Raw genomic sequence first — 16859 nt, 5'->3', positions numbered from 1 at the left:
TAGATGTTGCCTTAGATAAAGAATGCAGGTGCATCCTTAATTTATGTACGTTGCACTGAAAAACCGATATTACGCTGAACAACCAATTATTATATTATGAAATTTAAGTAACCATCTGAATCCATATATAAAAAAATATTTTCTGTGATAATTATGGAGCTGAAAAATGACGCGTAAATTGATTTACAAATTTGTGAAAAAATATTAATAAATATTATTTATTATTTAATATTAAATATTATATATTTTTATTATTTTAATATTTTTATTATTTAATATTTTTATTAATAAATATTAATATTTTTTCCTAATTCACTTCTTTCATCTGAAAGAAAAGAGGTGGTGAACTAACACCCGACAAAAGCAGAGTTGGTCAGAGTTCATGGTATTAGGGAAACAAACTGCTTATTCCAAATTTTGGGCAGTGTTAAGGATCACATTTATCTGATATCGAAAGAAAATTATTTCAGAATTATAATTATAATTATGAATCTCATTCCTTATTATATTTTGCGTAATTTTAAATTACATTATATTTACATAGAACTTGTATACTTCCAATTTTAACTTGAAAATTAACTATTCTTTTGTCAACAACAATGCATACATAATTTTTCATTATCTTGCAACTACTAATTTTGTTTGAAGTGCCGAGGCCTTTCTCACATTACAGCATAGGCGGGAACAGCTTTCAGTTCGTTTATTAGCGCAGGTTTTATGCTGTATTTTATTGAGCGTATCCCGGCGTTCCAGGGACACATTATTCTTTGCAATATTTTGCAAATGAGGTTAGTAGGCTGCTAGGTCAGTAAGAGTAGGTCAATTAACCCGGACACAGATCTATCAGATCAATAATTATGTTTCTATGGAGTATAGTTGACTAATAGATAAGTAGTTTTTATTAAGGAGAAACTTAAAGAAAATTTCATCAGTTGTTACTTCTTGACTTTTTGCTGTTACCACCATTACTTCCGGACTCTTTGCTGTTACCACCATACTACTTTAGCACCTATCTTATACGTTCAAGATTTTTTTAGGGGATGAAAATGACACGGTAACCTGGCTTGCATTATCAGTACCTATACACTGGCGAAGTATCAGTGAGAGATGATAACTGACGATGAAATTTGAACAGTTAATTCATTGTGACGAATTCAGCAGAAATTAACCACGATATTTTACAGGGTCCTAACACGTGAAGGTCTATTGCTATTAATGAAGTTGCCAGACTCTATCCCGACAGAATCCCGTCTCTCTCTCAAAGTCAGGTCACTTGGACCATCATAACGATTCACTCGAATCACGATGGTTTTTAGAGACGACTCCACAGTACTCGTAAGGGTCGTCCTAATAGGGTATAGGTATAGCTAGCAATTGGAAGATCAGCTCATAGTAGCGACACTTCCTCTCGCCCCCTTGTGCTAGTTGTGTGGTATTTCTCGATGTAATCTTTATAGACATTTTATTTCAAAGGTTTCATAGTGGATAGTTAGGTACTATAAATAAAATAATAATACCTCGTAAGTACTTAGAAATGTTTTCTGTCTTATTACGTCTTTTATTAACGGAATTAAGTTAAATTAATTATGTTAGTGGCCGGAGTGTTGTCGAGTGAAGATGGTGCCGGCAGCTCGGCCGACCGTCGCCACCACCGCGGGGGCCACCATCATTGTCTTATTCTTGTAAGTCTGGATCACTTGCTGTAACAATTATGTTCATTATATGTATTGTAGCTATTTACGGTATATTGTTCATAAAGATAAGATATGAAGACATAAAGGAATATAATTAGGTAATCTTAGCGTGAATTTACAGGGTACAGAGGAATAACACCTGAGTCCTCAAGAATGGCAACGCGTGGGGGGTATCACGGGCGAAACAGTATACTCTGTTATGTCCGTGGTATTGCTCATGTCTACAGGCGACGGTTACCACTTTCCATCAGGTGGCCCGTCGGCTAGTTTTATCATTCTAAGTTTTATAAAAAAAAAAAACATACAGTTCACACACTAAGCCATTCAGATATACAATACACCTATACTTAACGCACACAAACACACTACACTCCGTCACCTAATGTTTTATAATATAACTATTAGTAAAAAGGGATTGTTCCTTCAGTTCGCAATAAAACAATGTAGTAAGGAGACGTGTCATTTGATTTTCTAAAACAGATCAAGCAATTCAAAGTCGGGCAGTGGAGGTGGAAACGCACGGTGGAGGAGTGGCGGTCCTCCACCGTGCGTTTTTCAAGGCACTTTCTCCCACGCACAACCACTCTTTGGAATCAATTTCCAGCAGCAGTATTTCCGAACCGATACGATAACATAACCTTCAAGAAAAGAGCATATTCCTTTTTAAAAGGCCAACAGCACACCTGCAATGCCGTTAGTATTGTGGGTGATCATGGGCGGCGGTAGTCACATACCATCAGGTGAGCCGCATGCTCGTTTGCCCCCTGTGTTGTAAAAAAAACATACAGTCCACTTAATCATATTCTCGCACAATAATAAATATACACAATAGAAAATCTTTTATATAAAATTAACACTTTTATAGAAATGAGTCACTCAAAAGATACGAATTACAACATAACAAATTAAAAAAAAAAAAACATTAAAACATATTTTCTTCCAGCATTCTACTCGTATCTTCTAGTGAGTGAGCCGCATGCTCGTTTGCCCCCTGTGTTGTAAAAAAAAAAACATTTTTGAACCTTAAGTCCTATAACAATATGTGTACGTTTATCAACGGTGATCTCCACGCGGTTCCCTCTGTACTCGGGGCCAAATGACTGATTTAACCCTTGTTTAATTCCGTACATACTAGAACACATCTATAGGCCAAATTAGATCAGACATACTTCTCAATACAATGTATTTTACGGGAATCTATTGAAGCAATTTCGATAAAATTTCTATGGGACCATTTTATAAGTAGGAACTGACGAGTTTTGAGGTAAACAACATAAAAAAATACAACAGAATTGAGAATCTCCTTATTTTTTAAGTCGGTTGAGAAAGCCGATTTCAGTTGTGGCAACACCAGTATATTTTCGATTTCAATACTAAACTACGGAACCAATTTTGATAAAATTTTCTATAGAACCTATCTGAAAGTATGTCCTTTTAGAAAAATAAGAATTTTTCAAATCGGTTTAAAACTGACGGAGTTATGAGGTAATAAAAATTAAAAAAAATTTAGAACAGAATGGAACCTCCTACTTTTTGAAGTTGGTCGAAAATAGTGTAAATCTTTTACCAGCACTAATTTGATGAGGTACACAGCGAAAGTGAGGAACGATATGGTCATGAGCGCGCTCTCGGCCGACGGGATCTCGACGTGGTGGCCGCGCGCTTCTCCCTGAGCCGCGCGCGTCCTCCGCCTCGCGGTGTTCCGCGGGGCAGCCGCGTCGTCTGGCCACAATTTATCTAGGCGATATTCTGTTTGTAACGACAAAAAGAATTAATCGAATTGACTCATATTTATTTAGATTGTTTTCTATGAAAAAGAACAAAATACCAGATATACAGGGTTAACTTAAGGAACCTCTATTATGATTTCTAGTAATAGTATCTAATTATGAAAGTTAACAATTGTACCAAGGAGTATAGGGCGAAATCACAGACGAAATATATATATAAAAAAAATTTTTGTAAACCTTTCATAAAATAATAATGAAGTCACCATTCTGTAATTTTTGGTGTAAAATAACGTTACGCTAGATTCATGCAAAAGAAAATTAAAGAAAAAAAATGTCTATCTAATTTTGAATAATAGGGTAAAGGATTAATATACATAATATACTCTTTTATATTCTATTGCTTACCAATATTCGCTAAAATTGTATCTTTCAGGTTTTCCAAGTATTTGATTTTACCGTCCACGCTTCTATGCGAGTTCTTCGATATAGTTTCGGCAACGATTTTCATAAATTTCAGAACATTTCCCATTTTATCTAATTTTTTTTCGTTTGCCAGCGGTCCATTTTCCTTTGGAGGATCATTTAAAATATTCATATTCTCATTTAAATAATTTTCATAAGAGTTTTTAAAGTGTGCTTCAGTGTTTATTTCGTACGTGGTTTGTGCAGTCGTTTCTGATTCCGTGTCCTCTTCTTCTTTTGTAACAAATTCTGCTTTCAGTGGGCCTTTTTCTTTTACGTGTGTCAATTTATTATTTAATACATTATTTTCATCACCATTTTTAAAATTTTCTTTCCATTTGTTACCTTCAACTTTCTCGGTGCTACTCGTTAGATATAAACGGTTTCTGTATCGCGTTCTACGTAATGAAATTTCTGATAATTGATCGTTGTTCTGAGATTGCGTATTTTCTAAATCGGGTTCATCCCCAATAGCTTTGTTTGCAAAATTTATAAATTTGTCATTACTATTATCACTGCTAAGCGTAGACGTATCATCTATAGGTGATCGTATAGTGCTTCTGTCATATTTTGGTACTTTATCATCACCAACAGTTGATATTAATTTATGAAAATAATCTTTGTAATCGTCTTGATCATTTAAATTTGGTTTAGTCGCACTAGGATCATAATCGTCGAATCTATCACCATAAATTTGTGGTCGTATAATTTGATGTGTCGTTGCAGGTCTGTTTTTGTGTGTGTTAGATTCATTTTCTTCAGTGCTGCTCACAAATTGTAATGTATCTTCTGTTTTAAACACTACTTTTTTTAATTCATACTTATTTTTATCGCCATCCTTTATAGTTTCGAACATCTCACTTGGGCCCTTATCTGGATCATAATGTCGATTTATTAATTCAATATTAGGAGCAGAAGTTATATCACTTTGAATGGGTTTCATAGCTGCTTCCATTACACTAGGTTGAACACGACTCACCGTTCCCTTGTGCGGTACTTTGTCGACAGTACCTTTATTCCACGTATGTGTTAGTGATTGGTTGACGTAAGCACCTTCATACACTTCACTTCCTCTGTCCATGAGCTGAGGGTTGTGTGTCGGTTTGTACAGCTTCCTGTAATGTTGCTGTGATATCTGCACCCATTCGCATTGGACTTGGGATATGAGGAGTAACGTTATAAACATGTTTACGTGGTGTGCGCGCCTGATGGCATGTTTATGTGACGTGTGAACTGTGCTGTGACATGTGACTCGAGCCGGGCGAGATCTCAGCCGTTATGTCAGGGGTTATAAACCTTTTATTACTTTTATATACAAATAAAAAATAGTTACTAGCTGTGCCCGCGACTGCGTTTGCGGGCTGTTCATATTTATATCTTAGTCATGTAAGAATTAATTTGCAGGCATTTTTTTTACTTTTATATAACTTGTAATTCATCAGATCAAATTTACTCTATTATCTAATTTAGTTAGTAACTAACAAATTTTTTTTAATATGTTACATTGGTATTTATTCTATGAAGAACAGCGGCTTTGCACCAAAAATAAAAATCTAAGATCGGACCAATACAAGAATAAAAATAAATAAGAATAAAAATAAATGAATCGATTCAGAATTGGTGAAGATATTGCATAATAACATACATACAAAAAAGATTTGTAAATTGAGATGATCTTCTTTAAGTTGTATAAAATACCATAGAACCATTGGGGTATTTAAGGGAGAGAGGGAGGTGTGATCACTCCTGAATTGTCTGATGCCCATCCCAGGCTCAGAAGCGAAGCTTGAGCTATGGGTGAAAATATGTATGAGAATACATATGTTCTTTTGTTACGACTTTTTTTGGACATTAATCTTAATAGGCCAATGCATTGAACTTTCTTGAAATTTTTTTACAACACAAGGGGCAAACAACCATGCGGCTCACCTGATGGTAAATGATTACCGCCGCCCATGGTCACCCACAACACCTACGGCATAGCAGGTGCGCTGCCGGCCTTTTAAAAAGGAATATGCTCTTTTCTTGAAGGTTATGTTGTCATATCGGTTCGGAAATACTGCTGCTGGAAGTTGATTCCAAAGAGTGGTTGTGCGTGGAAGAAAGTGCCTTGAAAAACGCACACTTTAATAACAAAAAAGTAATATGCTTGACTTCCACGTTCCAGAAATCCCATGACAAATTGGTTTCACGTCGAAGGAATCGTTAGTAATGCAGACTGCCAGTTCCATTGCTACCAATATACCCTGTCAAGTGGATCTCCATGCGGTTCCCCCTGGTAACCATCGTGCTGGATTCCAGGCGTATTCACACGAAGGGCTAACTGACCTGCCTTTCATCCTCACCTATCATCTCTTACTGGTATACCGATACCAGCGTATACCGATAGCAAAGGCGAGGTTGCCATTGCATTATCATCAATTTAAAAAAATACGATTTCTATAAAAAAAATACATAGGTATTTCTGTAGAAAGTGCCTTCTTTTAAGTCGGATATAGAGCCCGGGTTCAGTCGCAGTGCGGCAGCCCACCGTCGATTATCCGCTCCACGGGCACGCTGCTTGTAGCGGCGCCCGAGTGTAACGATGTGTTATCGTTCAAACTCCACCGCGCCACCATACCACAACTGATCTCTATGTCTTCTCGCAAATCTTGATCTTTCAGATCTATTTCATTTTGTGCATTGTCTCAAATTATCGCTGTCTAAGTTGGCCAGTTGTGTTTTCTTTTGATGGGTAATAATCGAATGGTTACTCCGCCTGCGATATCGGTATACAGAGGGAGACTTTGTACAAAAGTCGTTTGCTTAGGTACCTCTGTCCTATTCGTGTTTCTATCGTAAAGCAGTTGTGTTTACATGGCTGTGTTTCGGTTTGAAGGGTGGGATATGGCGTGAATTTACTGGGTACAGAGGAATAACATCGGAGTCCTCAGGAATGGCAACGCATAGGGGGTATCATGGGCGAAACATGTTATGTCCATGGTACTGCTCATGTCTATAGGCGACGGTTACCACTTTCCATCAGGTGGGCCGTCAGCTTGTTTGTCATTCTAAGTTGTGTAAAAAAAATCTCTTTCCCCCGATCAAATCAGGTCAGTTAGCCCATCGTGATGAGTTCCGCTTGGATTAATTACGATGGTTTCCAGGAGGAACTGCGTAGAGGTCAACCTGATAGGGTGTATTGTGGGGAATGGGTTTGTTAGTAATGAGGTCTAACAACCCCATTGCTAGCAGTAAACCTTGTCATCTCGACCTCCACGCGGTTCCACTTGGAAATTCAACTTGCAATTAGTCACGATGAACTAATTGTGCCAGTGTACTTTTTTATACAACTTAGAATGGCAAACAAGCTGGCGGCCCACCTGATAGAAAGTAGTAACCGTCGCCTATAGACATGAGCAGTACCATGGACATAACATGTTTCGCCCACGATACCCCCTATGCGTTGCCATTCCTGAGGACTCCGGTGTTATTCCTCTGTACCCTATAAATTCACGCCATATCCCACCCTTCAAACCGTAACACAGCCATGCAAACACAACTGCTTCATGATTGAAACACGAATGGGACAGAGGTACCCAAGCAATCGACTTTTGTACAAAGTTTAATAGACCATTGTTAGCAATATACCCTCTCAGGTCGATCTCCACGAGGTTTCCCATAGAAACCATAGCGGTTTACTCTTGAATTCGTCATTATAGTCTAACTGGTCTGCATTCATCCTCATCTATCATTTTTCACTGGTAGGGCACCAGCGTATACCGATAGCACAGGCAGGGCATCATTCCATTCTTACATTCCATTCTCTCATTAAAGAAGACCTATTTACGTCCTCACTCATGTCTCTATGGGAGACCGCTATAGCATATGACGGGGTTACCATTACATTTTCAACCATTAAAAACAAAATACTCAAAAACTAGGTTGCGCGGGAACAATACAGTTATTATTAAAAATGTTATTGCAGGCGTTCATAGGCTACAGTAACCACTTACCATCAGGTGGACCGTATGCTTGATTGCCACCTCAGTGGTATAAAAATCATAATTTCTGCCCTGTTTAATGTACTAGCTTTACCTGTATGTTTTTAGACGTAGGTACCCACTTCTAGCTGTGGAACAATATGAAACATACACCAAAATTGAATTTAATTTGGCGTGGCAGTATTTTCGTGGTGCCCTGTGCAAACATACATACTACAGACAGACAGACAAAAATTCCAAAAACTATTGTTTTGCTTCTATTCCTTTTGTTAAGACCTTTTTATACCACTGAGGTGGTAAACAAGCATACGGCCCACCTGATGGTAAACGGTTACCGTAGCCTATGAACGCCTGCAATACCAGAGATATTACGCGCGCGTTGCCGACCCTGAAGAAACCTCTTTACCCCCCTATTGAAGAACCTCCATACTAAATTTCCATAAACATCTGTGTAAAGTCATCTATAGTTTACATGTTTTGATATACCTACTTATCGCAAAGATTATATATATTCTTTATTGCACTAAAACATACAGTAACAACAATAAGTTAATAACAATGTTAGCAAAGGCGAACTTATTTCTAAAAGAGATTTCTTCCAGTCAACCTAACGCAGTGGCATAGGAAGTAGTGAGTGGGCAGTAGTAGTGCAAGACAGAAATTTAAGTAAATATTTACATAAATTATAAATAATTAAATATATACACACATTCATACATATATATACATACATACATACACACACACATATATATATATATATATATATATATATATATATATATATATATATACATATATTCACATACATACACTTTATGGGATTATAGAAAGGACAACACCGCGTCTATATTAAAAACGGCATTTATTATTTAAATAATTAATAGTAACACAATTTGTAAATCGATCTCGTCATAAAATTAACTCTTCACCATATAACATTAACATTCGAGGCCGCGCGTTGTGCTGTCATGTTTGTTTGTAATTGTCTTAAAAAAAATAGCCCCATTACTAGCAACATACCCTACCTGGTCGACCTCCACGTGGTTCCCCCTGGAAACCATCGTGGCTAATTCTAGTTGAATTCGTCAGGATGGGCTAACTGATCTGCTTTCATCCTCATCAGTCATCTATCACTGGTGCCCCGCTAATGTATACCGATAGCGCAGACGGGGTTACCATACCCTCATCACCCATTAAAAAAAATAGCCTTAAATGATCACATTTATTTCGATAATAGATACTTCATTGCAAAAAATAACCAGTACTAGCAAATATATATCATGTTTTTTTTTATACAACTTAGAATGGCAAACAAGCTGACGGCCCACCTGATGGAAAATGGTAACCGTCGCCTATAGACATGAGCAGTACCGTGGACATAACAGAGTATACTGTTTCGCCCATGATACCCCCCATGCGTTGCCATTCCTGAGGACTCAGGTGTTATTCCTCTGTATCCAGTAAATTCACGCCATGTGTGTGTGAATACGTAATGCACACATAAAAAACTGGCTAAGTACGAGTCGGATTTGTGTAAATTATAATAAAAAAATGTACTTTATTTTTTAATAACTTGTAACAACAAATTTACAGTTTTTGGATTTTACCCTTTACTTGTGCTGTATAACATTGCTTCTTAGTAAATGGCTTGTTTCTAGGTCACCGAGCTATAAGCTGTCGTATCATTTGATTGCGTTGACCTAGTGATTTCACAGTTTCAAAGGAATGCAGTCTTGTATATTTGATATTAATTCAACTTGATACCTCCATGCGATTCTTAGAAAAAGGATATTGACTGACAGACAGAATACATTGCAATTGAGAACATTTTCAAGCGGATTGTCTACTCCTAAATACTATAACCAAGTTTAAAAAAACATCTTAATATCGGAAGTTATTCAATATTACCTTTATTTGTATTAAATGAGAGAGGAACATATGTTTTATATAAAGAATCTGACACATATTCCCATAGAGGTCTTTGAACTCTTTCCAACGAACGAAGACATTTCTTAAGTCAATTCTCAATTCTTTCATTGATAATTATGTAATTTTCAGTATTTTTATTATAAAAGTGTTTTAATATCGCGGTATCACTATTAAACATTCTGTGATGTCACTGCAAAGGACGGCAACGATTCTCCTATATTTTAATTGACAGATGTCAGAGGCAACATTTTTGAAGGTTATTTTTTAAAGTACTATTTTTTACGCGAACCTTAACTTTTCAATTAAAAAGATAACATTAAAATGGTATATAAAATCTATTATAACAGCACAGCACAGCGCAAGACCTACATACAAGCACAACAATCACTTCATTAGGTATAGTATACACAGATTATATAAATTACTTTTTCCCGCCATTTCCCTGCCATACCAGAGACAATTATCTCATTTTTATATTATCCTATCTGTGACAGCGGACATGAGCCGCGAGACAGAGAATACCCGAATTTCGTAGATTTATATTTTAATATTATTATGTCTGTTAATTCTAACTATAGCTAACATCTATTTGTTATCCATTAACATTCATGTTCATAATGTTTAGTTTGACACTTGATTAGGTACTAAAGTGGCCCGTACACTTCGTTTAGAGCTTGACATAATAGGTAAGTACTTTCATAATGTAAGATAAATATAGTCATATTTCGAAAATGCTGTTCCAGCTACATTAAAAGATGGAAGAAAGATGGTAATGGTCGAAAAGGGAGTGTATATAATAAATTAAATAGAGTGAATAAATAACAATTAACTTGAAAAGATCTATGCCTATTAATTCTTCTCTTTCCGCGTCTAGGGAAAGTAGATAAAGTTTTGTTTGAGAAATCAGTTCAGGGTACAATAGGACTGATATACCTGAAGAAGGTAAAAGCCCTTAAAATAACATAAAAAAAAAAACTTGAAAAGATTTGTTGGAAATCTCTTATTAGAGATAACCTCGCCTTTGTACATTACATTAAAAATTAAAATGTTCTCTATATTATGTCTGTGTAGGATAAAGAATAAACAAAGAGATATGATTGTAAATATAGATAAATGGAAAAGAAAACATACAACACGGACAATGGATGAATGAATGAATAAATAAAAAATTCTTTGTTGTTTTTTTTTTAAATGATACAGATTATAAAGATCAGATATTACAAAAAGTAGACTTGTTATTTAATTAGTAATGTTTGCCACTTGCATTCATTTCTGCAAATTGTATGACTGTAAGCTAGGGTCTATTGGGAGGCTTATAGTAAATGAAGGCCACATTAAAGACTTTATAACAATTGACTAAAACAATATATCAGCTCTAAACGAGGTATTTTTTTTTTTAATTTTTTAATGGAAACTCAAGGTCCCTTAGATTGGAGTCTAGCTCTAAACGATGTAAATACAGGCTGTTTCATAATTTTGAGGATTTATAATTTCTCTTAAAAATACATAGGATATTACACACTAGCTGGCTTGGTCCAAATATATGCGCTAAACAGACAGTGACAATCTGTGACGCGTTTGTGTATACAAACTAAATAAAATGTATAAACAATTTCAATTTGCATTCAGCAAAATCTCCATACACATTATGACGTACAATTTAAAAGAGCATTATATATCAGTATGTATGCGTGTTCAAGTTACAAAACCTATATTATACTCATAATGAATTTATTTGGCACTGTATTAGAAATTAGTAGTTTATAAGTAACCGAGTGAAGCGTGGCCATACTGAGGGCATGCACGCCGCCGGAAGCGATGTTTTATACCATTTTATATCAAATTTATTTTAGTTATAAAAATATAAATTGTGTTAAAAATTTCATTCATGGCATAAACAACAAGTTAAAACACGATGCGACATTTATATTATTGCTTATTATATGTGAAAAAAAAAAAAACATATACATATGGAAAATTTTGCTGATCTAGCTTTTAATATCAGAAACAGCACGCAAGTAGATACTTGTACATCGACAAACCTGAGAATATTACGCTAATAATTCCAGTACACAGGTTCGATGTTTGTTGGAGAGTAAAATTTAATAAACTCTGATTAGAATTAATAACAATTAATTTAATTTTTAATTGTTAAACATTTTTTTAAATATTATAAATATATTATACATCTTGCTATTGGATATATGTGTCCCAGCTTTTGGCATTACCATATTCGTTTCATAATTCGCGTGGCTTTCGAAGAAACAACTGTTTGGTAAATTAAGTAGCCATTATAAACAATATAAAAATAATACTAAGAACAGGAATTAAAGCTTCAAGAGACCTGTCGTCTGATTGATAAAAATAATTATTTGTGATGCGACCAGCACAGACGAGAGGCCCCTTACACATACAAACAGAAATTACATTTCAAATACATAATTCTCACAGCGTCGACACTTTAACAACATCTGTTTAAAACGTTGACTCAAATAATGCTTAATTATATTATATAATATATAAATATAATTAAAAAAAAAAATGTACACAATAAATTCTAAGAGTTCGTAAAACGAAACGTTCAAATTCACACATTTAAAAAAATAGTTGATAGAATAGAGATCACAGAAAATGGAAGATTGCATTGCATTGTAAATAATTGTAAAAAAACATTAATAAAAATCACAGCGTTACACGCGTACAACGGCTGACATTGTTGCAATGGCGGACAGGGGTCATCGTGCGGCACACGTGGACAATATTATTCATTTTTTTTATACCACTGAGGTGGCAAACAAGCATACGGCCCACCTGATGGTAAGCGGTTACCGTAACCTATGAACACCTGCAATACCAGGGGTATTACGCGCGCGTTGCCGACCCAATTTTTTCATCTCTGTACGTATTACATCTAATAGTAACTACACGTTATGTCAGGCCGTATACAATTTGTGATTTGGGTCCCGTCGATTTAGTATTAGGTAACAACAATATCAGCGGGCTCATCGTATTACAAATCAACAAGAATATTGAGAAATTCTCTCAACAATCATGAATATCCAATGAGACTTAACCCTTTGCACTCCGTTATTACCTTATTTGCGACGTTAAAATGCTAACATTAAATCCACTGTAGCGGTTACGGCGAAACTGTTTTACTGACTCAACTTAAGAGACAGATTGTTAGCAATGGAGTTTAGCAGCCCTATTGCTAGCAATATACCCTCTATCGGGTCGATCTCTACGTGGTTCCCCCTAGTGAACAATTCTTGTTGAATTCGTCACAATGGGCTAACTGACCTGCTTCATCCTCACCAATCATCCCTCACTGGTGCCTTGCCAGTATATACCGATAGCGCAAGCGGGGTACCATTTCATTATCACCCATTAAAAAAAAAACTGACACAACGCCCTTTATAAAATAGTTAAGAAATAAATATTTTATTGCAACGACTCCATTTTTATTTTACATCACAGGCTCTCTAGTTAAGCGGCGAGCGAATTCGTCGATGGAATCGACATCGCTAGCGAATCCGTGAGTTGGAATGCGTCATCCGACGTTGCTATCTCATTCTAACTCTCACGGACTCGCTAGTGATGTCGATTCCATCGACGAAATTCGCTTGCCACTTGTCTAGAGGGCCAGGTATGTACTTGTAACTAATACAGTGCTGGAGTATCCTCTATGAGTTATTAGGCTCTAGTGCAAAGGGTTAATGATATTCATTCTTGGCGAGCGTAGTCAGGCCTCGTAACCAACATATAAAAACCTTGGCGTTATTTATCTATAAAAATGTTAATTTGTACCTCTAACCTTTTTTTTTTTTATAACTTGGCATCTCGGATTACACAGTAATAGTTAAGTAATTCAAATTAAATTTTAAATATAAAAATACAAGTTTTTACCAAGAATTCTCCACTAGTTAAAAATACACGTAAGTTATTATGGTCATGTAAATAAATAAACAGTCCCCAGCTATATAACAAAATTGCTCGCTGACCCTCGTTTTCAAAAATATAACTTTAGAGGGTACAGGATTAGTATTGGCACAGTCGGCTCGTGTACTGCATTGAGGGCATCTTTCGTCTACGTGTATCTAGCGAAATATTACAAGTTTATAAAAAACTACCGCACGTTACAAACGCACGGACACTACCTATATAACAATATCTTGTGTACGCTCAATTATAACTATCGGTACACAGTGTGTGCGTACGCGCAGCTGTATCTCTGTCGTGGTTATTACTCGATCTCGTGGGGAGGACGGTCACCCATTTTACTTGGGGGGTAAGGGATTGTCAGAAATGGAGTTTGACAGCCCTATTGCTAATAATATACCCTATTAGGTTGACCTCCACGTGGTTCCCCCTGGAAACCATCGTGAACAATTCTTGTTGAATTCATCCTCACTTATCATCCTTCACTGGTGCCCCGCCGGTGTATACCGATAGCACGGGCGGGGATACCATTCCATTATCATTCATTAAAAAAAACCATCTTACTTTGTTCAATCATTATTGTAGAGTTTATGGGGTTTTTCTTTTATTATGGGGTTATGAGTTATCGTCAGTCTAGTATAATTAATTAGGATTGCGTTACACAAAAAAGCCGACTTCGATCGTGGGAAGATTAGTGGTTTTGATTAAAAAAATAAACCATTGAACTGTATTCAATAAAATTTCCATGGGACCAATATGTAAGTGTATTTTTTCAGGTAAAAAAAGATTTTTCCAAATCTGTTTACAATTGGCGGAGTTATGAGGTGACAAACATAAAAAAAAAAAAACAAAACGACCGAATTGAGAACGAACTTCTTTTTGAAGTCGATTGAAAATGTAAATTATCAGCTTTTTAATACAAACAAATGTGGGTTAGAAAATATTAAAAAGTTTGAGCCATACAGCTTGACAGCTGGATGAGCCTTGTATGTACCTACATAATCTTGTGTCTCAATATACCTACCTACAAATCAATATACCTAATTTATTTAGAAATATATTCTGTTTTACTCCTACCAAAAGAACCCTAATAATATCCATTGACGGTGAACAGTGTCCGTCCGTCCACCACTCATACAACTGCGGTACGCGAACGCACCCAGTAATTACTTACTCACAATAAGTATCGACTAAAATTGTATATATATCTATAATATTTTAAACTATTTAGGCCGTAACCGGAGGCGTCGCCTCGTGCAGGGCAGCTGCACGTGTCCCACTCTAATAATAACGTTACAACAGCTATTCATATACTACGTCAATACAGTGACGTCGCTTGTATTGCATTCGAGACCTCTTCTACGCGAGTGGCAAACGAATCTATATAGAAAGAACGGGACAGCAACATACGGCGCCTCATTCCCTCTCACGCGTGCGGTAACGAAAACTTGCAACTGATACATTGTGATTCGATATAAATAAATAAATGCTTTAATACAATCGCAGTGACAGATTGTTAGAGAAGTAAAAAACTATGTGAACAAATATTTCAACGTAGCAGACATTGAAACTAGAAAATTTATATATAATTATTAAATTTTACATTTACTTTTAGTAAATATATAATTTATGCCATAATAAATTGAGTTGACATCACATTTAACAATTGGTACTGTCCGTCAGTAACAAAGCGACGCCACTGTTAAACGACATTAAAACTATGCCTATAATATTAATAATAAATAATTAAAAAATATCAAAGTTTAAAATATACTTGTTGCGAAGAGTTCTTCATGATAAACATTACAATAAAATGCGATTTGAGACGTTCACTTAAATAATTGTTACAAGTTGATAGCTTAACCCTTCTTTGCATAATGGTGGAAATTTCCATCATCACATTGAACGCCCAAAAATTATATAAAAGAACAAGTTCACTTTAAATTGATCGTGTCTGGATACCTTTTTAATGTCCATTGTATAAAAAAAAATCATAGCTGCCAAATTTATTTTTTTAACCATTTTTCCTTTAATTTTGAACATGAATTATGCCACCTTGATTTATTTCACCAATAAAAAAAATCATGCAAAGAAGGGTTAACTCGTTCGCTCGCGTAACACTCCATTCACCTGTCATACATTTTGTTCACAACAAAATAAAATTATTAGGTACTTAGTATAAGTTAATAACTTAATCTAAACATTAAAATCCCGTGTAAATAAATTAATAAAAAAAAAAAAAAAAAATAATTCATATAAAAATACTCTAAAGTCGTCGAAAATAGCTACGAGTGTAGGAATGCAGTGGTTGGATTACAGTAACAACCGTATGGATACGCCGGGCCGCCTTTGTATCGCCCTCAGTCGTTTACTTTGCATATGCATGAAAATTGACACGGATTGTCCATCAGGATTATCACGGATTGACCACATATCATATGTTATATGAGGTCATAATAATTAATTAACGACTTCAACCGCACAAAATTATCTACATACATACAAACGGACAATTAAGTACTACACGTCAAAACATAGTCAAAGTCGGCGATGGTTGATTACAAACTAGACGGAACGCACCAAGCGTAATATGTCATATCGATAAAATTATATAAAAGTAACATTGCTGTTGTCACGAGATTTTAAATTAAACCCCATTACTATTTATCTTATTCTATATATAAAAAACATAATAATATCAGTAGACATTTAAAAAGTATAATATAATAAGTCATATAAAAAGTATACACAGTATGATACTTCCGGTTCCATTTTTAAATTTAAATTTATTTGGCAAATAATTACTACTGGCAGTGCTTCTTAAGCATGCCGAGAGATTCAAAGGCGACCCGATGCACCGAGGTAACTTTGTATAAAAATAATACAACAATAACGTAAAGCTACTTCTCTCTTACTTCTCACAGAAGTAAAACAAATGCGGCAAATCTTCCACAAGGTCCTTGCACTACGCACGGCAGGCGCCTACCTCACTCTGACGAGGAGCTTTTTCCACCGAAGCCGAATGCCCTTCCTCGGCTGTGGAGCTCTGTGAGCCTCGTCCGGAGGCTTCGTTTTCGATCTGTTGAGACATTGAGATTTTGAGTTGCAAGCTAAATGAG

General features: G+C 35.6%; 2 protein-coding genes across 7 annotated transcripts in view; both read right to left on the bottom strand.

The window, feature by feature from the left end:
• Window positions 1-1480: 1480 nt before the first annotated feature.
• Window positions 1481-5764, bottom strand: LOC116413710 (uncharacterized). The gene is made up of 3 exons (XM_031914256.2): window positions 3830-5764; window positions 3262-3443; window positions 1481-1700 (listed from the first exon to the last, which is right to left on the bottom strand). The coding sequence occupies exons 1-3, from the start codon at window positions 5070-5072 to the stop codon at window positions 1590-1592; spliced, it is 1536 nt and encodes a 511-aa protein (XP_031770116.2). The 5' UTR covers window positions 5073-5764; the 3' UTR covers window positions 1481-1589.
• A 2953-nt stretch (window positions 5765-8717) lies between these two features.
• LOC113517867 (serine/threonine-protein kinase D3) overlaps window positions 8718-16859 on the bottom strand; it is an 88127-nt gene continuing 79985 nt past the window's right edge. For all 6 annotated transcript variants that reach the window (XM_052900646.1, XM_052900642.1, XM_052900640.1 and 3 more), the window contains one exon: window positions 8718-16819. The gene's annotated coding sequence lies outside the window, so the exon portion shown is untranslated. The remainder of the gene's footprint in view (window positions 16820-16859) is intronic.

This window comes from Galleria mellonella, unplaced genomic scaffold (genome assembly GCF_026898425.1).
Source record: "Galleria mellonella isolate WM207_F2 unplaced genomic scaffold, CSIRO_AGI_GalMel_v1 utg65, whole genome shotgun sequence".
Classification (NCBI taxonomy): Eukaryota; Metazoa; Arthropoda; class Insecta; order Lepidoptera; family Pyralidae; genus Galleria; species Galleria mellonella.
The sequence above is the reverse complement of the archived record's forward strand: the minus strand, read 5'-3'. Positions and strand labels throughout refer to the sequence as shown.